General features: G+C 37.9%; 1 protein-coding gene across 2 annotated transcripts in view; it reads left to right on the top strand.

The window, feature by feature from the left end:
• Positions 1–2,458: 2,458 nt before the first annotated feature.
• Positions 2,459–22,772, top strand: part of dnmbp (dynamin binding protein) — a 41,585-nt gene continuing 21,271 nt past the window's right edge. The window contains exons 1-4 of one of the 2 annotated variants that reach the window (XM_057357748.1): positions 2,459–2,790; positions 12,181–12,376; positions 12,463–12,585; positions 14,643–16,784. In XM_057357748.1, the coding sequence (XP_057213731.1) occupies positions 12,190–12,376; positions 12,463–12,585; positions 14,643–16,784 (2,452 nt within the window). In that variant the 5' untranslated portion in view covers positions 2,459–2,790; positions 12,181–12,189. Of the gene's footprint in view, positions 2,791–12,177; positions 12,377–12,462; positions 12,586–14,642; positions 16,785–22,772 lie in introns of both variants that reach the window. The other variant, XM_057357747.1, reaches the window with a different exon arrangement.

The following is a 22,772-nucleotide window of genomic DNA, read 5'->3' as shown; positions in this document are numbered from 1 at the left end:
ATACAAATAACAATGTGCTCTGAATAACAGGAAAAAGGAAAATGTACTTCAGGAATTTTGTGAACCAGAATTAGAAGACTCCACAGCTGGAAAATACAAAGCAATGCTTCATACGTCATAGCAAAGAATAATATATTTGAAGAGCAACGCCTATAATGAGACTGAAATTGAGCCAGGAAAAAGAATGCTGCATGCCAGCTACGAGCAGATCACTTCCAATCATACTGTTAAAGGGGTCATATGACACAGCTAAAACGAATAGTAACGTTTGTTTTACATGTAATGCAATGTGTATACACGATTTAAGGTTCAAAAACGCCGTATTTTCCGCATACCGTGCATGTTTGTATCTCCTCTTTTTATCTATTTTTTACAAAGCTCATCGCTCTGAAAAGCGAGGTGTGCTATGATTGGCCAGTTAACCAGTGCATAGTGATTGGTCGAATACTGCAAGCGTGTAACGGAAATGTAACGCCTCTAACCATATTTGGAACATCAGGTTCCAAAGCAATTGTACTGATAGGTACGTCACCTTACTTGCGTATACATTTGGGCGGTCTTAGTCAAATCATACCACAAACTGACGTATATTTGTGGGGGTGTGGTTACACGAGGCGTTTCAGGCAGGTTTGGGTGACCATTCGCTTTTAGATAGAATGCATCTTTTGTTCCGACACTTAAATTTTTGCAATTTTACATGTCTAATACATGCATGGGCAACTTATAACACACCAAAGACACAGAAAAACACGTAGTCGCCCCATATGACCCCTTTAACAATCTATGTCATTTACAATCTGTGAATACATTTGTCATAGCAGTCACAAAATTGAGAGGATTTCATTGTTTGTAAATGTTTCAAAGCTCTTGACGTACTGTAGAGTGAGTAGACAAACAAGAATGAATGGCAACAAAGAGCATCAAGCTCACATGGTCTTTCTCAATGAAAATGTCTCTGTAGGAGTGACAACAGAATCTTTTCATGCTTCCAGGATATGACAGATCTGGCATTTTCTCATAGATGCAGTGGGCATGTTGTGTCAGAGCGGCTAACAACACAGAGCTGAATGCAACAATGTGACCCATACAAAACAGCATACAGTTATTATGGCCTACACACTGACCCATGGACACCCACTTAAATTCATCTTTTTAACTGAATTATAACAGGGGATCAAAGTCAGGTGGTCCATGTCAGCTGACAGGAACTGGAGATGGCTAAATCATGCAAAGAATGATACCCAGAGGTCAAGGTAATCCTTAGATAATCCTACACCGGCACTTTAGAAACCTGACCGCGCAACTGTTCTGGGGTTCAATACTTTCTGTAGTAAAATAAAATCATAACATAGTGTTTTTTCTGTGTTATACACACAATCAGATCCCCTGTGCAATATGATACAAGAAAACTGATACTGACTTTGACAAAGTGTCAGTAACCAGTTTTTGCTTAGTTGCTAGAGGAATTTATACTGTCAACACAACCTAATAAACAAGGGCCTCAAATGCAGCTTCCTTTCATTGTTTCTGAATATAAGGAAGTCGGGGTTAATGCAGACATAGCAAAAATAATCTTACCTTCAAGAATGCGATTTGAAACTTCATGTTCCCTTGTTGCAATAATATTGACTCTGAAGGTCTATAAAAAATCTATCCAGCTATGTCCTTTACATTAACTATCAGCAAGTTCAAATAAGTGTCCTTATTTTCTAAGGCTGATATAAAGTGCATGAAACAGACATTAGACAAAATAATCTGTGGATCTGGTCTCTCACTGAAATATCTGAGATCTCGAATATGAATAAATAAATGTAGATGTTTCAGCGGCATAAACAAACGTTATGTGGCCCAAACTTAACTTCCGGTAGACCTCCGCAAAGTATCAATGTTGATGAATAGTTTTAATTTTATTTAATACAAATAATATACAATAAAATATGAATATACATGAATATTTATGTAAATTAAATATAAAATAAATTGTTATATTACTAACGTTAGCCACTAGCCAGACCGATAACCAAACACAGATCGGAAATTATAATTTAAAGCCAGGCGCGTGCGTCCGATTAACCTGTCCATATTAAGATTAAAAATAAATTGTCCCTTATATTATCCTCAAGAATAAAATTATCCTCATTATAGTAAGGTTATTTAAAGAAAGGCTAACGATTTCATAAAAAAGTGAAGTGTACACACATAATGCTATTTTTCTCTATTTTTCTTAGTAACGTTACACACACATAATTATTATTGTTACGAATATATACTAGATTGTTTGACTCAATATAATGATGCTGTTTCGGTTACGTACAATATACAGTATACGATAATATCGGTTGAGGGAGGTTATGTACGATAACAGAGGTTGATGGAGAGCATGAATTTCTTTCAGGCATTCTTTGAAGGCAGCCCCATGCTCGGGATAGGTCCCTGTCAGCAGAGGGTGGTATGTTGATGTTGATGTCAGCATGGAGGGAGTAGAGGATCAGCCTGGTGGGACTTGCATTGGGATGACAGCTGATCCCGCCGTGGCGTAGAGATGACCAGCCAGATCGGATTATCTGCAACGTGTGAGCCAAGTACTGACAGGCATAAAAATGCCTCTCGCGCTGATCCGATATGTGTTCATGAGCAATATTAAAGCGATAGAAAGAACTAAAGGGAAATAGCAAAGTATCCGCTCGAATTGAAATGCTCCTCTGCTGTTGTTTTTTGGTCGCGCCTTTTTAACAGCGCTGTGTAACGTTAACCACATTAAAGACATATGACTCAAATGAGGTCACAGAGGTAAGTGAAATCTTGTAGAATGAATGTTATTACGAGTTTCAAATGAATTGTATGGTAGCGTCGTTACGTATAAATGTTCCAGAATGGGGAATTACAACGCTGATCTATACAGTAGATACATTTGTAAGATAAACCGCGAGCATGGAAACATTTCTTCCGTTTGCATTTGTTACTGTTACTTTTTTTTGCATAAAACCGGTACTGTAGTATTTTGGCGAATAGCATGCATAATTCTAGTTATAATCTCAATAAGTAAGGGTGCCTGTAAAATCATGAATTTCAAACGGAGACATTATATGATAGCTTTCAATCATAAACCTCAATTAGGAGAATAAGAATTGTCAGTGATTTTATTATGCCAATAGTATGTTGAAGTAGTTTGCAACACTCGTCACCTGGCATGACAACTGTTGTCAGTTGTTTCGTCTCTTTTGCCCAGACAGCATGCCAGACTTTGGGGCACAATTCATGAGCGCAAACATAGTATGCATACTACTCATCAGCACAGTATAATCTTGAATGGGTATTGGCATGCTGTGTTTACCCAACGATTAACGGAACTCTGTTGTTTATCATTGTTGTAATCCAATATAGAAAATATCACATTAGTTCCTGTCAATCAGGAACTTTTAGTTTTGTAAACCTGACAGTATGAACATTTGGAGTTTCAGTAAAGTGAAACTGATGTTAGCAGTTGTTTTAAAATGCTGCGCTGATTTTGAAAAACAGCATCAATATATAGCTTGCTGACAAAATGGAATCAATTACAGGAATTACATAAATGATTGGTTATAATGTGAAATTGTATTGTGTTTCGATTGAAGGTGTGATGGGTTTGTGGTTCTCTACGGGTAGTGTGTTGGCTTCTGTTGGTGGGATGTTATTTGGAACCAATAGATCACCATTCAATAATTTATCACTTTTTAAAAGCATTAAGTCCTATGGAGATCTGTCTACAGAAAACGGCATGAGACTTGATTCCTTGTTACACACAAAGAGTTTGAATTATTGATTTGGTTGACAGTGGTATTCCCTGTCATTGGAGGCTTGTTTTGTCGATGTTGTTAAATGACAGCCATAGTTCTATACAGTAGCTAGCTATACAAAAGTATATCAACTCATACCACAAAAGAGAGGACAGAATATTTTTTGATTGGAAAACTATAAAGATGGCCAAATATTGGCCAGTTCATGTTTTTTCTTTATCACTAGATGAGATTGATAGACATCTTAATGGGATACTTGCTACAAAAAAATGAAAATTCTGTCATTGTTTAGTTTTCATGTTGTTCAGAACCTGACAGCCTAAAATCTTTATCTACTTTCATTGTGTGTAGTACTTCAGTCTAAATGTTCTTCAAAACATCTTTTGTGTTTCACCAGAGAAAGTCATACACAGGTTTGTAATGAACGAGGATTAACAAATGATGACAAAAAGTTCAAAACCTGTAGAGACTTGCCTCCATAGTACTGGAAACAATCAGATTCCAGAGCAAGAAAGTTTGGTACATTCCTAACATGCTTTTTCAGGCAGAACTGAAGTTTAGACTGTATGACTCAACAGTGAGTTTACAATGCCTCTCTCATTGGTCCTGTCATTGATGTTAGATGTAGCCTTGGTTTGTTTTTACATCATCTGCACCACACAAACTCATTTGACAACATTAATCTCACAACAACTGATGGATATCATTTATCTAGAACGTCAGCTGTGTTCTTGGGACTTTAAGATGCTGTTGACTTGTCACAGACTCTCTCTCTTGGACTCAAATGAGGTTCAAACTTGTCAGATTAGGGTAGGCCTATGGAATACACGCCACCGGGCTTTATTGTGGGTTAGGCTGTGGGTTAGTTTTAATTGGGTGACCCATGCAACCACATCATGCATTCGTGCTTGTCGCAACCCCACAGCAAGCCATTTGACATTTGAAATAGTTGCAGCTTCAAGTAGTGCCATTAAAAATAATGAGAACATGTTTCAGATCCTTTTTTCTGACATGTTCCTTCAAACCCTATAAACAGTAACTGGAAGCATTGCTGTCTAAAAGGGCCCTGGTGATATTTTAGATGCTTCACACAGTCATTTAGACACAAAATGCTCATTGTTGTTTCGAGTTTTGTTTTGATTCTCTTGAATGTTCTGGGGGGAGTCTTATTGTGCATAGCATTCAAGCTACTTTAGGCCTTAGCAGTGGGCAGTAGTCCAATAACCTCATTAGATTCTCTGTTGGAGATTGTTTTCTGCATAGCCTTTAAATAAAAACCAGCCTCTCAAGGTTGTGCTTTTGGATGGGAGGGATGGGGCATGGGAGAATTTGACATTTTAAGAAAGTCTTCTCACACAGTCCTGCAAGCTACTTGGTTTCCATGGCAACCTTTTCTATTTGGGCCGGCTCTCTTTTTTTCCTCTGTCTCAGGGAAAGTTCTCCACCTCGTGCATGGTCTCTTGAGTACTGGATTTCTCCTTAAAACTGAGCTCAGACCTGCCAAACATACACCTTCCACCCTCGTTCTTGTGAAGTCAGCCTAGAAACTTGGCACTCTGAGAAAAAAAGAGGAAGTGTGGGTACTCTAAGTGTGGGTCCGGCCCATGAGGAAGTGTGGGTACTCTAAGAAATGAAGAAAGAGCCATACAAAAATGTTTAAAACAGAAGACATTTTGAGGAACACAACGTTGGCCTCCATTGATTTCCATTGCATATAAGAAACCACTTAAAATATCTTCTTTTGTGTTCCACAAATGTAAGGGTCGTATACAATTTTTTTGACACGAGGGTGACATGTTTTAATGACATGAGGGTTAATAAATGATGACAAGAGTTCCATTTTTAGGTGAACTATCCCTTTACTTTCATTGTGACTGATTTGTCTTTTTGTGTCATAAATAAAATAGAGCAAATTAAAAAAAAAAGTTCTTTGTATTTGCATTTCTTATTGCTATGATCTCATTAAAAGCCGGTCTCTTCATCACATTCTGTGAGACGGGAGTAAGCCACATAATTTGGAGCTTACAGCATCAAGAATGATCCAATTCTCCGGTGTTGGGACTGTTTTGGAACGAATGCTTTTAAAGAGCGTGCCACACTGCGGGCGCGCACAATGCCAGTGCGATAAACACCCACCAGTTATACAAAAAAGCAGCAGAAAGTGCCACAATATGGAAGCATCCAGCCCTCGGTTTGTGTTGCAATAGCCCCCTCTCCACACCTCCCCACATTTCCCCCTATTGTTGGCGTGAAATCGGACCTGTTCAATAAATAAAAGCAGGCGGTCAGCAGATCAGGTTCCAGAAGGGGAACACTGTAGTGGAATAGGAACAGAGGAAAGGAGTTTGCGTTGGATTTTAAGAGATTGTCTGATCCGAATAGAGATTGCTGACATGTAGCCATACAAAAATTTTCGCCATTTAATACTCCATCCAGGACCGGATCAGACACACTTATGAGAGTGAGAAATACAGAAAGCGAAAGAGACGTCGGGGTTTAGAAATATCAGGAAGGATGATGTATAATGTTTATTCCACTCGGGCAAAGCAAAGCCAGATGTGTGGGTTGTGTCTTAGCCAGATGTGTGCGAGTCTTACACCGTGCCCTGTCCCTTTAATGTTCATGCTATGCAATGTTATTAATGGTAATTTTGCAGCATGTTAAGACAAAGAAGCCCAAATTAGGACATTAGTAGTTGTTGCATGTCATGTATTGTGTCACATTTGGTTGTTTCCTGGTTGTTGTAATGCTGATGCTTCTGTAAAAAAAAACAGACAGGGTCAACACCCTGCAAAGACACCTACAAACAAACTCTCTGATATATGCGCATACACGACACGACAGTGATATTATGTCACTCTAATCCACAGTGCTGAATCTTTCGTCTAATGCACAGTTGCTTCTCTGTTTTGAAGCCAGCTGTTTGAGTGTGTGTGTGTGTGTGTGTGACCTCTTTGAAAGACTCCAGCATGAGTGTTAGAGTTGTGTTTACAAAGCTGTCTGTTGTAATGCCACCGCTATCACCCCAGTGCCAAGTGTCTCGCTCACACACAAACACACACATGCAGACTTTCTAAGAGCCTTTCTCTCTCTTTCACTAGTTTTCGTTGTTCATTCATCTTTTTTAAAATTTAAGATTTTTGCTCGTCATTTTGTGTGACGAATGCAAGTGTGATGAGTCTCATAGATCAAATTTGATGCATGCTGACGTGTGTTATCCATTGAAACAGTAGCTGAAGGTGTTGATTGATCAAGCCTTGGTTAGGATAGTCCACTTTAGACATACCGACTATAAGTAACTCCGCAACTACATGTCAACTAACTCACATTAGAGTATTAGTAGACTGTTAGGTTAGAGTTAGGTTTAGGGAAATACATTGACGTAGTCTTTTGAGGGACTATAGTGTTAGCCGATATTAGAGAGAAAGTGTTTATTGATTGGTATTGGTAGTTGACAAGAAGTTGCAAAGTTACTTATAATTTGTAAAAGAAAATCTAAACGTCATGTTGTACAAATCACTCTTGTGGTACTTTCATGTCAAGCATCTTTTATCAGTGATTGGATGAGGTAGAAGACAAAGGTAGTGATGGTCGATGGCAAGATCATTTATTTGACATGACAGAGAAATAATAAATACTTGTGTTTTAGAAAAAATGCGTTTTCAAGAGTTCAGCTTATAACCATATAAACATAAAATTATTGAACAAACGTCCCTGCACCCAGCTGGTGCTATTGCACAATTTGCAAAAGAGGCAGAATTTGAGAATTTTTGAAATATCAAGTAGTGAGTTGAGTTTGTAGTGAGTTTGATTCAGAAGAATTGTTGTTCCTTTGCCACCAATGAAAGCCTTTGTCTTATTTAGTTTTTTTACACATCCACAGGTTACATTCTACTTCTCTGCCAGGCTGAAATTGTTCCTTGTCTGTCTTGCCTGGTGAACTTGTATTCTTCAGTCGAGTGTTAGTGACCTTTGGGGGACCATTTGCTCTGCTTGCTTCTGAGTGCTGTTAGCAACTGACATTTCCGGGGCACCATTGACTACCATAGTAGGATCATTGACTACCATAGTAGGATAATAATAAAAAGGATATTTTGAGGATTTTAGAAAAGCAAAAAGTTCTGGGGCACCTTTGACTGCCATTGTAATTTTTTCTACTGTGGTAGTCAATAGTGCCCCAGAAATGTTGGTTGTTAACATTCTTCCAAAAATCTTATGTTCAACCAAACAACGACATTTTTACAGGTGTAGAACAACTAGTGAGTAATTCATGACTGAAGTTTCATTAAATAGTTGTGGTGCAGGAAGTTACCGGTTTGGTACATGCGGTAAATGAGTGGCCTATTCTTTTTACTACACATACTTGTTTGCTCATCAGTACAGACCTTGTTCTTCTGCGTCAGATGAACTGAGTCAGAGGAACAAGAAGCAAAACATAAGCAGTCCTGTATTCTTTCAAACAGCTTTGCCAAATCATGGAGATGACAACATTCATAAGAATAAGGTTTAATATAGTAAAGTAAATATAGTAACTGCTGTTAGGCGCAACATGCATTTGGTAGCACTATACTGTATAGCGAGGTCTCAAGTACATTATAACTTTTAACTGTGTAATAAAGTAGGTAAAATGAAAAAAAGGTTATTGTAAAACAAAGAAGGCAAGGCAAAGCATAAAAGACATTATGAAATAAAGCGAAATAAATCTTAGTGAAAAGAGGTGCAGGCAGCTTTTAAAAGCATACAAGTTCTCTGTCTGACATGATGATTCACATAAACTGAACTGTGTAGTCAGCTGGAAATATACAGAACGTCTTGGAATGACACACTGGGATCTCCCGGTTCTGTGGGATCCTAAAGCAGAGAGACGTGCTGCTACTCTCTCTCTCTCTCTCTAACACACCCACACAGATGTGTGTCTGTGTGGCTTCATGCTCATGTGCCTGAACGTGTTCACATTGGTATTTCCCTCATGAAAGCAACTTGACTTAAGGTTTGGTCAGCTTGATGTGCTGTTGAAAGAGTGCGACAATGAAAGGTATTTAATACTGAGACAAAAAGTCTCCATTTTCTGTTTTCACAGGGATTCCCGTGTGTTGATCATGGAGCACAGCACAGCAGAAAATCTTGGCGTGTGAATGCTCTTCAAAGACGTAAACAAATGATTTTTTAGCTTCACACTCCTTTATTAATGTTAATGTTCTGTATTGTTATAATTCATCTGTAGTTTACTGTTTACTGTCGTAGAGGATTGTGGGATTGACACAGTCTGAGTTCTGTCGGTGCACATTTTTTTTGTAACTGACACGCATTGCTGTCTAAAAGACTTGATGGAGTGCTGGAGCAAAAGGTGTCCATGTTGATGCCTGACTAAAAAGTTTTTATAAGTTGTGCAACATACCTTGCAGATACACATTAGTGGAATTGTACCCACTTCTGTCACTTAAAGGTACAGTTTGTAACAATTTTGCAGTAAAATATCCTAAAACCACTAGGCCAGTGTTATATATATTTTTCAGTTGAGTACTTAAAGTACAATATCTCAAATGTTTCCAACTATTTGTAAATTATGAGAAAATCGCTTTTTTAAACAGTGACATGATGCCTGGCAGTCTCCTGTCAATGGCCTGTCAATGGCGTCATATCCGCGTTACCCTTGTTTGTCATTTACATGATTACTAGTTCCCGTCTCATTGATGGCCATCAGCGGTGGAGTTGAAGACAACAGATCTCATCATTCCACGCTCCTTCACAGCTTCATCATCAAGCTACGCAATTGTTGTTTTTTTGAATGTGCGTCCTCTAGCGGCGGTTTTTACAAAATGTGGCTTTAAAGCATCTTAACTTAACCATGTAATATGAGAATAGGAATGGCCTAGTGGTTAACACTCAGCTTTTGTAGCTTATGCATGATGTTTATTGTGATATTTAAATTTGTATCACTAATTCACACTACTAATCTTACATAAAGTATATTGGGGACCCCCCCATTGTTCAGACACAAACTTAACACCTGGCAACCATTACCATAGTAACTACACAAGTCCTGCTGTGACCCATGTCACCTCCTGGTAGGGTCACCTGTTACCCCTCACCCGATACCCGAGAGGTCCCTAGAGAGACACACACTCTCACACACAGAGTAGACAGAGAGCCCTTTGAGCTTCTAAAAAATGCTCTCATTTCCTCTCTCTCTATCATTCTCTGTCTGACATTCACACTCTCACTGTGGTATTTTGTCCTCCATTCATTCTGGATTGGCTGCATCAGTGGGTGAGATCAATCTCTTCATTTATTTGTAAATGAGGAGGACCAGAACAATATGCCTTCTCAATCTTGCCATCCATAAACGCTTTCATATCCTTTGGCAGTGTACATTCATAGTTACACATATAAGTGAGAACGTTTCACAGACTTGAAATGAATTGAAGTCAGTGAATTGAAGTGCGGTTTATTATTATTTAATACCAGAGAGGTAACACTGTAATTGCGAGGATGTTTTCACAAATTTGTCCCACTCTTAAAGGGACAGTCCACCCAAAATTTAAAATTCTTTCATCATTTACTCACCCTCTTACTTGTCATATTAAGTCTGTATGACTTTTTTCTGCAGAACACAAATTAAGATATTTGCTGGTAACATTGGCTGTTGACTTGCATTGCATAGACACAAAACCATACAACATTTCTCAAAATATCCTATTTTGGGTTCCACAGAAAAGAAACGTATACAAATTTTTATTTTTAAGTACACTGTCCCTTTAAGAAAATGTAAAAAAATTCTTAAAGACAAACATTTTTTGTTTTATTTATAGTACAGTTTTTCTCGATTGCTTGAACACATTTCTTGAAATTATGCCTCGTATTCTCAAAACAGTAAACACAAATCCATAACATCTCACCCAATTCCCCAAACATCCTATTGTCAGGTCAAAATGAAGCTCTCTTCTCAAAACCATTCAAACTTGCTGAAAAACCAAGCTTTTCCCGCAGACATGACACACAAGCCCTCAAAATCACCCACACTGCAACATAGTCTTAGAAACTGGTAAGATCAATTCAAAACACTGTTACTAAAACCTCTTAGTGGGATTCAAGAATAATTTGACAGCTTAGTGTGTATTAGAATATACAACATAAAAGAGTGCAGATCAAAGTGCAAGAATGAGCTTTAGGATAAAATAAAAATAAAACATTACACTACTGAAAGTAGATGAAGATGATCTTACAAGACAAGAAAGGTTCAAAAACCAAAGAACAATATAAACTGGTCATGCAACACAATATGGTACACATCTGCACAAATAACATTTACATTCAGGCATTTAGCAGATGCTTTTATCCAAAGCGACTTACAGAGACGATAAAGGAAACAATACAGTGAAGCGATTTGTCAATAGGAGGCAATGTAAAAAATATGGCATCCTCTGCACCTTTGGCCCAATTTTGTAAAAGTATTCCGTATTTTCAGCAAAAATTGTGCTACAGTTTACTGGATACAGAATAGTGACATGTCTCTCATATAAAGTGTGTACTGTAATTATACTGTATGTTTACAGTAAGTAGTATAAAGCCCATAGATGATTCTAAGATGCACAATTACCTGTGCTCCTATTGATATTATCCTGAGATTCTGATTGGTGTGTCATCAGTTTTGATACTGAATGTTTACTGATGGATAAATGTGTGCTATTTGAGTTTACATATTGACACTTCAGTTCATTATATTGTGTGTTTGTGTTTTCTGAATGAGAACATGGTTAAACCTTTGCAAATTGAGACTGTTTGTGTGTGGGGTTTGTACAAGTTGGTGTATTGTTCTGAGAATGTGTTTATAGTTGTCAGAAAATGGTGAATTGTTTCATGAATTGTGTGTTAGCAATCGAGAAAAACTGTAAAACGCTAATAATAAAGTGCGATTTTTTTACGCTAATAAAACCAAAACAAATGTTTTATAAGGGCTCACAAGTAAAATTGTATAGTTTGAATGTTTTTGCTCAGAACTTTGACTCAATGTAATGGCATGTCCCTCAAGGCCTCCGCCCCATTATTGCTCTTGTGCAAATGACTAAATATGTTTTGGTTGGTGTATAAACACATTTCAGCTTGTTGTCCAGAGATGTTGTCCAGAGAGGTGAAATTAATCTCCCCTTTCCTTATAAATGACAGTCACAACAAGTTTCCTGGAGAAATATTAAAACAACAAATACAGTTCTATTCCTTGGCTGCTCATTCTTGTATGTTTCTAACAGCTGGTCTGAAGTCATTATTTGACCTCATTGTCTTAGAATGTGAAATTACTGCAGATCTTTAATAGTAAAAGGCATCCTAACTCTTAATAACAGTCTAATAGCCTAGGGATATACAAACCATAAATAATTTGGTTTATTTGTTTGTTCCTTAGCAGCTCCATTATATGAAGATTTCTGATGCTTGTGGTAGTCAGGGGATGAGCGAAATGGAGGCCGGATCGGTGGTGCGTGCTGTGTTTGAGTTCCTACCCAGCGTCTCAGAAGAACTTCCTCTGTTTACTGGTGATGTCATCGAAGTGCTCAGCGTTGTTGATGAATTCTGGCTGCTCGGTATCAAAGATGGAGTCACAGGTAAAATCCTCTTTTAAACTCACTACCGGTAGTCTCCTGCTTTCTATATTTAGGTGTTCATTTTCTTTCCACTGTCTGTTTTTCAGGCCAGTTTCCAAGCACTTTTGTGGAACCCGTTACAATTCCAAGCACCAAGACAGGAGAGAATCTCTATGTGTGCATCAATGACTTTAATTCTGTGGAGTCTGGAAGCTTACCCTTAAAGAGAGGTAAATATATTACATGCTTAATTGTTTAACATGCCGCCACATTTGTGCTGTCTTTCAAAGCAAAAACCTATGCTTAAATTGGTCTTTAATCAGGTTACTGTCTTTCTTTTGGAGCAAGTACATGTTAAATTGACATACAAATGCCTTTTGTCTGCCAAATTATTGTAAAAGCTATTTTGGGATGTTTGTGCTGTTATCTTTGCATGGTTATTTTAGAGAATCTGGTGATAATACAATGCAGGAAACGCACTCAAATGCAAATTGAGGTTGTGTGTTATATTGACTTTAGTAGATACTGAACCTGGTGAAAGAGCTAAATTACACTATAGACCATTTTGCAAAACTTAACATCAGTCCAGAAGCACTTCCTGTTTTTAACACTACACAAACAGGAGAACAAAATATAACCAACAGAACATTTAGAACTGAATTAAAATGATACACATACATATTTAAGATGTGAAAAAAGCGTAAAACAATGTGTTTCTGGACCAATGTTTTTACGTCTTGCAAAATGGTCTATATTTGGTGTCATTCTGACTGTATTAAAACATTTATCACTTCTTTTTGTATTGCTATCTTCTCTTTCTTAGCCCAAATCCTTCTTGGACGCAGCATAATGCCTTGTGTGAGAGGTAAAGGTATTATTTTAGAGTAGAGAATAGAGCTCTAGGTCATAAGTCAGGCCAAATGCCAAGAATGTTGATGAAACTAGCTTCTATGATCACGTTTTAAAGGTTTATGCAATCTTTTCTTTATTTTATATAGTAGAGATCTGAATCAGAAAAGGAAGGTCTGACTTGTAATTATAGATAAATCACACGCTTTAGTTTTATGCTTAAGAAGTTTTGTCCTTCCTTAGAGTTTCCATTTCATGAAAACTATCTCTACAGGTGGTTGAAAATAGCATTTTTAGTAGTACTGATCCCAGTTCACCACTAGATGTCACAAGCTGTTTTTAGAGTACATACCCGTCATCCCAATAGGTTTATTATAAATTTAAAAACCATGCGTTTGTTCTTCTATTGTTTGCCTATTAGCTCTGTATTGTTCTATCTTCTCTTCGTTGCTTTGAAAATAAATGTGGGTGTTTTGCTACTGATCTACTGGTTTAGATCAGACAGAACCATGTGTGGAAATTGTGTGTGAAATACTGTGACACGCTTCCTTAGTTTTTTGTGAAAAGCTTGATGTATTTGGCATATTCAGCGTGGATCATAAATGCTGTTTTAGTTTATGAGTTGAACACAATGGGAGGAGGAGCATGTTTGTGTGGAATGTGACCTCTGTGATCCCAGTGGACATTCTGGCTCCTGCTGGTGTGTGTGTTGTGCGTTTTAGACTGAAACTGACCACAGCCGTGACTTGTCTACTACTGTGCAAACTGACCTGAGGTCAGAGGTGAGCTTCACACAGCTCCAATGCTATTCACAAAAACAGCATAAAGAAATAGTGTTTGTCTTTTGTGCTGTTTGCGAACAGAAATTTTAACACAATTAGACACCCGCTGGATATATATTATGTACATTTAAGTCATTTAGCAGATGCCTTTATGCTTTATACACAGCATGATTTAGCATGAATGCAGTTCAATGAGTAAAGAGGTGCTACTTATACAAATAAGTACTACCTAATGCAAATGAAACAAACACATTGTGAAAATCCATCTAAATCCACAATCTAATCCACCTTAAACCTTAAAAGTAATGTAAATATTTGTATAATTGGTACCACTTTACTCATCAGGCAACTTTCCGAATTGTAAACAGGATTATTATTTGTGTACTGTAATTGTGTTAGTACTTAGGTTTATATTTGGAACAAAAGAAAAACACGCAATTTGCTTTACGCTATTTGTGAAAAGCAATAGAGCTGTGTGAAGATCAACAAGTGATTTAGATACCTCTTAGACTATATTTTCACATTCCCAAAGTTAATATAATCCATATGCTCGAAGACCAGTCAAAATGTATTTGCTATTGCAAAGTAATTATACATTTCATGATTCTATTTATGTTTCCAATATTAAGTGTTTGTCCTGCTCTCTCCTGCTGTAGGTGATGTAGTTGCTGCTGAAGACAGCGTGCACGAAGTTTGGATGAGAGGCCGTAATGCGTGGGGCTCACGTGGCCTGTTCCCCACGTCATGTGTTAAAGAGTTGGAGCTTTCTGGTCGATCCAGGCAGCTGTCGGAGCGTAGTGCAGCTGCCCAGGCGTCCGAACTCCCCCCGTACGCCCTGGGTCAGGCCCGCGCCCTCATGAGCCTCCACGCCCAGCTAGACGAAGAACTTGACTTTCGTGAGGGTGATGTCATCACCATCATAGGCCTGCCAGAGCCTGGCTGGTTCCAGGGTGAGCTGTACGGCAGGACAGGGGTTTTTCCAGAGGGATTCGTGGAGCTGCTTGGACCCCTGCACTCGCCTCAGGAGGAGCCTGAACCTCAGGTGCTGGAACAGTATTCGGCTTACAGCATGGAGGAAGAAGAGGTGAGAGAGGAAGAAGAGAGAGATGAAGATCATTTGGTGGAAACTGAACAACAGCAGGAGGAAGAGGAGGAGGAAGATGGAGCTGTCTACGGTGTTGCCCTTCATGAATTTCGGGCCCTTGAGCCCGGTGAGCTGGACTTTGATGTAGGAGGTAGGATCCGTATCCTGGCCACGCTTGAGGATGGCTGGTTGGAGGGGCAAATACATGGCAGAAGAGGTGTTTTCCCACATCGATTTGTCAAGATAGAAGGACAGCTGCAGGTCGCACCACAACCCGAAAATGAAAATTGTGTTACTGGCAGAGAAGAGTGTTATACACCTGAAAGCTCGGTTCAACAAGATCACACAGTTCCAGAATATGGGCAGGAGTGGGCAACCCAGGAAGACTACACTGTGTGGGACCTGGATTACTTTGAACGCAGAGACGAAGAAAGAAAAGAGGAATGTGTTGGCTACACACCCTCCGATATAACTTCCCAAGAGAGAAAAGCAATGCAGAATCAATCACAAGTTCAACCACAAAACCGAAGGATAGAGAGACCCCCACCACCTCAAACACAACCCCACAGGGGAGTTCAAAGAAGCAGCACAAGCAATCACGCTCGACCCCGGTTGCCTCCTAGACCCAGTTTGCAAGCCCTCAGTAACAGACAATACAGCACCAGTTCACACACCAGCTTACGGGAACCTCCACCAGCACCCATCACCAGGAATCAAAGTTTAAACCCACTAACTAAAACCTCACCTAATTCCACCTGGACAAGAAACAATGGCCACTATGCGTCGTATGACAGCAGAAAACCCCTCAGTTGTAAAATTGCTGGTGAAAAGAACAGGCAGAAGAAGGTGACACGCCACGCAAGCGTCAATGATGCTGATCTAATATCGAATGGTCGCAGGGACCGGTTTGGGTCGAGTTCCAGTGGGTTACCTACATCTCAGACACTGGGAGCTTTGGCTGTGTCCGCTGGTGATCTTGAAGCCAAGCTTTCCCAGCAGCTGATTGAATTCGAAAACAGTTTACCAGATCGTGTCAACGACCCAACAGAACAATGCAGATGGGAGGAGATCAGCTCCGAATGGGGCAACAAAGTTTCCCGCCATTACTCCATTCTGGACTACAGCAGTGAGAGTGACATCATTCGTGGATCCTCCCCGATCGACCGTCTGTTCCCCCACACATCCTCCCCAGCAGGCTCTGCCTCCTCCTCTCTCGAGAGACGAAAAATGCTACGCCCACCTCCTCCTCGTCCACGGGTCCAAAGGCCACAGGCTCCTTCAAACCTGCAATGTCTTGTCACCAGCAATGGCCGCCTTGCTCCTCAGCCTTCCAGACCTGCACGGCCAGCACCACGGCCACCTCCTCCATGCACCCGCACCAACACTGTGATGCCCCGCCAGCCTCTGACTTCGTCCAACCCCTTCTACCATTCGCCGGAAGAGGATGAGGTAGTTGAAGAGGTGGAGGACGCAGAGGATGCTCTGGAGAAAGAGATGGAGAGAGAAGGAGAAAGAGAACAGGAGCAGTACAGGTTGCTCCTGAGGTTGGAGGAGGTGGAAAGAGACATTGATATGTACTCCCATACAGCCCAAGAGCTTAAGGCCATGCTTGAAGACGAGCAGGATGAGACCTCGAGACAACAAGCGTTAGAGAATCTGGAGTTTTGCACATACACCATGGAGACACTGACTCTGGAACAGCAGCAGCTACAGGGTAATACTTTCTCTCTTCACACTCGGTTCAGTATCATAGAATGGTTTGCTTTTTTAGTAGGGACTAAGCTTTTTTTCATTTTTTACAGAAAATATGTATTGCTTAATTTTAGTATCCAGTTACCAATATGAAGGACAACATTTTTGTTTGTTTTATTTTATTCTGTACATCATTCAACTGAAACGATGAAAACAAAATATCCATTCGAAATAGGGCTGCCAGACGATTAAACGCGAATATATGTCTGTGTGCATATAAATTTGTTTTTCACTGAAAAAAAAAACTTTGGACCAACTTTTAAAAATTACGTCAACTTGTTACAAGCAATTTTATTTGTTTTTCTCAAATTATATTTATGGCTTGGTTCAAATCAAAATGTATACATTTCAACAAACCTCCATTATTGTGATCAGAGTTTGCTTTAGTTCCCTTTAGTTTGCTTTTGATCCCTGACTTTGTTTAAATTTAATCTCTTTTCTCTTTAAGTGTTTACAATAGTGTTTCAATAAGAACACTCGTGCATTAATAAGAAAAGAAGATATGCTTTAAAGTTAAGTTTTTGTGATGTCTATTAAGCTTTGATAAAGATGAGAAGTGACACTAAATAATGTGGAATTTGATCTTTTACGACTGATTCGAATGTCCTGGTTCACAAATGCAAAGATACTGTGATCAAATAAACAGACAATTGTCTTGGCACACTTAGACATCAACAGTCATCATACAAACCTCAACAATGGTGACAATCATCAAACTAATACAGATAAACAGATCAACTGCAATGCGTGCTGGGAGTCATGAATGAGTTTTGTACTATGATGTTACCCAGCATGCATTGCCGCATAAAACTTTGTTTTGTTGAGATTCATACACTTATTCTTGATGTCTAATTGAGTCAGCAATTTTTTGAGTGTTTTCTATTAGTTCATATTGTGTTTTAGTACCACTGTTTAAATCTCACACTGTAGGATCACACACTATTCACACATTAATAACGCACTCCTGAGCAATTGTTTCAATAACCACACAATGATAACGGTAACCAATCACTTGATCCCAATTGATCTTAAAAGTCCAACTAAAGCAAACACTGATCACAATAATGGTGGTTTGTTGAAATGTATACATTTTGATTTGAACCCAGCCATAAATATAATTTGAGAAAAACGAATAAAATTGCTTGTAACAAGTTGACGTAATTTTTTGAAGTTGTCCATAGTAAAAAAAATTTTTTTTTAAGTTGGTCTAAATTTTCACTTTTTTTAGTGTTGTATTCATATTTAGGAAATATTTACATGTATGTACCAATAATTTAAATATATAAAAAAATATAAATGTTTAATAATTTTTATATGTCTTAAATACTGTATATGCATGTATGTGTATATTTTTATAAATACAAAATTAATATGCACAGTGCACCAGACATATTTTGTAAACACATACTTTTGTTCTGGATGCGATCAATTGCCATTAATCGTTAGACAGCACTAAGTCTAAAACTTTTTAATAGTAACAATAACAATAATATTTATTTTATAATAACAATAAAAACAATAATATTAATTATTATTGTTTAGTGGATTATTATATAATTTTGTACTTCATTAGACTAAAACAATGAAAACAAAATATGTATATTTATAATAATTTATAATATATCTTTAATAGTAATAATAATTATATTATATGAGCATTACAATTTATTTAATAATAATTATTATTATTTATTGTTTTTTTAGGTATAGTTTTATATTTATTATAAATTGTATTTATTTTGTATCTTTATATTTTACTAAGTTGCTTTTGTGTCTAAATGTTTGCACTTTTATTTCATCTGTTTCTGTGTCCTGTGTGTTTGTTAACTGTTAAAATGCTACAACTTGCACTAAGCGATGCACTAAAAACTAATGTTGCCACTATAAACTACTGTGATCTGTTATCTGTTGTTTACACTGTCAGACAGAACAGACAGTCCTAGTATTATTCCTAGAAAACTACCTGCTACAGTACGAACTATAAGCCCCTCAGGGTGTTCAGTCATGCAGAGATTTTTTTTGAATAACTGGATACCTGGATTTGCACAGCACCATTCTTGCATGTGGCAGTGATTTAAAACGTATAAAATATCTAAAATATCCATATCCGCAACAGTCTGCTGTTTGAGGTCAAACGTGTTACAGGTGTTCCCGCTGAATGCTATCGATGTGTTGTTGAAACCATCATCCGAGACAGAGTTTACTGTAGTGGGTGTGTTGGTACGTACAGCTTTTATGTTGAATTTCTCTATGTCGTGTGAGTCAACGTGACTTATTTCCTATGAAGTCTATCGTTATCAACATGTATTGGTCGGTCTGCCCACAACTTCTCAGATTAGGTATGCATTAAAGAAGTGTCCTGGAATGGTAATTCATACAGTCTCTCAGTTCTGTTGTGTAATATTCGGCGGTCTCTCATTGATGCTCTCTGATTGACCTTCACACTTTCTAGGTAATAGATAATTTTCATATAGGATAGCCAGTTCAGTTCTTATGGTTTGATATGTTTCTATTGGCCGATGGTTAACAGGCTCAGTCCATACTTTCATATGGAAAAAAGTTTCATATTTCACTGACAGAATGCTTTTTTGGAGCTTTTAAGCACAGTTAACATTGTCAATGATTCTCATTTTATATTTAAAAAATGAAGCATTGTTTTGCTGAAAATGACTTGTTCTGGGGTATAAATTTTCTCACTGTTTGATTTGCATCAGTTCAGTGGTCATGGTTTTGGTTACTGCTGCAGTTTTATTGTATTGTACACTGTAAAAAATAAGTCAAAATATAAAATAAATGGTTATATTATCACCAAACACAGACCGGAAATTAACTTGGTCCAGCACGTGCCCCCATGAAACCATCTATAGTTATGATTTTAAATGATTAAATCTGTAAAGGCATTAACTTTTATGGTTTATTATACATGTGGAATGCTGGACCTGTCGTCTAGACCTTTCCCACGTACATATGAAATACATTCTAAACCTATAGCGAGTGGGAGCCAGGGGCCCCTTTCTTTGCACCCTTTTGTGTCTCTTTCTCTATACCTCTGTCTATATCTCTATACCCTCATAAATCCTGTCTCAATCTTGCTTTAGTCCTATGGGAAAGTGTTGGACATAGGATTCTGTGCACATTATGGGCACTAGTGGATTTAGAGCTCGTCTCTGGAGCTCTCTGCTCCAGCCAGTGGTGCGTCTCACAGCTCTTTTTAGTCATGTTCTTAGAACCAAGACCACTCGAGTAACAGGTGAGACTTTAAAAATACTGAAAATGAGAGAGATTGTAAATTGACTGCTCAGTATGTACTGTTTGGCTTAGTATATTACTTTACCTATATTTATGTATATACTCTATCGTTAAAAAGTTTGGATGCACTTACTTATAATACTAGTTAACTCATCAAAACTATGCAACAACTATGCAAATAATGTTTAGCAAAACATTTCAATCAAGTGAACCAATTTTTTTAACAGTAGTGTATTATATATATATATATATATATATATATATATATATATATATACATGTATATACACATGTATATATATATTAAATATATTATATGAAATATTCCTTCCCATTTTTATTGGAGATTCATTTTGTACTTCTTTACTTTTTCTAGCATATTGCTGATATATTGCTTTTTTCTACATGCATGTTGTGTTTATCATGTGACATCGTTATGTCACATACACTGTTTGCCTATGACTATGTACACATGTTGTTGTAAGTGTAGCCTGCATTCTAGTCATCTATTTTCAAAATAAAGGACAAGGAGGAATTTGTTTTTAAACATATCTTGATTTGTATTTATTAAAAGAACAATTAAGGATTAATTATAATTAGATATAATTGTTATGCACAGTGATCTGTGTCTTTGTTTTGGAGCTCTGCCCAAGTCATTCTGAACACCAACATTGTGTAAGTCTGAGCAAAACAATTTCTTTACTAGTTAAAAGCCTTTTTGTTTTATGAAAGTTGTGTAAAATAAGTTAAATATATTAAAAAGTACTATTATCAGTTATAACGTTTATGTTTATGATTCTAGCAATGGGTGTCAGTCAGGTCTAGTTTTTTCGTATTGATTTATGGTGTTAGTTGCAGCATTTCCTTTATCTATCTAAGGGAGGTGAGTGTGAGTTTCACATTTATCATAACTGGGTGTGTTTCCATCAGGGAGGGTAGAAACAATGGTTGTTTATTGTTACAGTGCAGGGAGACGGACAAAAACGTATTACATGTAAAGTGGTTTGCCGCACAGCTGTTTTGTGCAGAGAGGAATAGACTAACGTCTGATGTCATAATCTGTGTAGAATTTAAAGTGGAAGTTCACCCAAAATTCAACTTTGTGTGATTTTTTTACTCACCCACATGACGTTAAACATGTTTAGAGAACTTCCGGCGTCTTCGGAGCACAAATATATTTAGGTGACAGCCGAGAGATTTCCAGACCTCCTCATAGACATTATGGTGTCAGTTTTTGCTAAGGTCCAGAAAAGTACTAAAGACATCGTTAAATTGGTCCATCCGCGTATAGTAGCTCAGTTGAATTTTTTTGAAGTGACGAGAATGCTTTATGTGCATGTAAGTAAGAAAGAAAGGTTCTGACTGCCCTATTTTTGTGTATATGTATGTGTGTGTGTGTCCCAATTTAGTTTTGCACTGCCCCATCCATAGCCTTACTTCTAATTGGGATCTGTTTGGGTGCTCATAAAAAGCATCAAGAGCTCATTTGTGTCCTGGATCTAATCTCCAGCTCCCAGCTTTTCTGTGTCCATCTTGTGCAAGAAAGCCTATTCAGGTTAACAGAGGGCTCTGTAGAGAGCTGCATGATCCCATCGCCTGCTGGAAAGATTGTGAGAGTTTGAGCGTAGGGCTGTTTTAATAACAGATGAGAGGAGTGGCATCCAAGACCCGTATTTTCACCTCTGTCACAGGAATGCTTATAGATGCTTCTTGGCTGTAATTGCTTTTTGGGGTCCTGTTGTGTTGTGTGATGGGTTTGGACTAATCGAAATGTATGAAACACATTGAGGGACATTCATGTGCTTATTTAGTGTGAACGTGTCTCAGTCTCTTGAATGAGATTCTTACTTTTTTCTCAACTAGTGTTGACTCTTATTGAATGTCTAGGGCTACTAACAATGTGTTAATGACCTCATTTAAAATATTACCCTAAAACATGCACATTTTCTTTGGATGAAAATGTATGAAAGGCACCAGGTGTGTACCATGTTTGAAAGTGTGTTCAATTCTTAGTTCAAAGGGTTGTACTTGGGTAAACGAAGTAAAACATGTGCCTACCATTACAGAGCAAGAATGTCACCTCTAATGTCCCTGAAGTGAGAAAGCAGTTTCGGTCTGCCCTGTTTAAAGTAAAGTGAGATCTTAAACACTGATTATCAAAACACCAGTTCAAAGAGCACATGTAATCTGGTCTGCAAAATCCTCTATTCTCACTTTTCATATGTAGCATGTCTATAATCCTATAAATACCTTAACGCTTATTTTCTTTTACTCTTTTTAGCACATTTTCACAGCAAATTTACCAGAACTTTGTTTAGTAGGAAATCATAGTTCTGTGTACCTTTTTGTCTTATTGTCGTGGGGAGTGATATACTATACTAAAGCCCATGAATAGAAGTTTTTTCTTCTTCTCATGAAAAGATGCCGTAGCCTGTGAAACCAGGGGCAGTCAGTAACAATGGCACATTGTGGAGTATGTAGGCACTCAATAGTGCACAGTGCTCTCTGCAATAATCAACCTGCGTCCAACTTTCCCAGGTCATCTTGTTGAAACATGAAAGCAGATGATCTTGAAATCATGGGAACTTTGAATCTGCTATTAAACAGGTTCAGAAATACGTACGATAAGCAAGTTACAGCAGATTCATGCTTGTATTTGAAAGAACAGAAAATCTTTTCTCAGCAAATACACCTGCTAATC

The sequence above is a fragment of the Triplophysa rosa genome, linkage group LG18, assembly GCF_024868665.1.
Source record: "Triplophysa rosa linkage group LG18, Trosa_1v2, whole genome shotgun sequence".
In the NCBI taxonomy this organism is placed as follows: domain Eukaryota; kingdom Metazoa; phylum Chordata; class Actinopteri; order Cypriniformes; family Nemacheilidae; genus Triplophysa; species Triplophysa rosa.
Note: the sequence above shows the minus strand (reverse complement) of the source record. Positions and strands in the feature narration are given on the sequence as shown.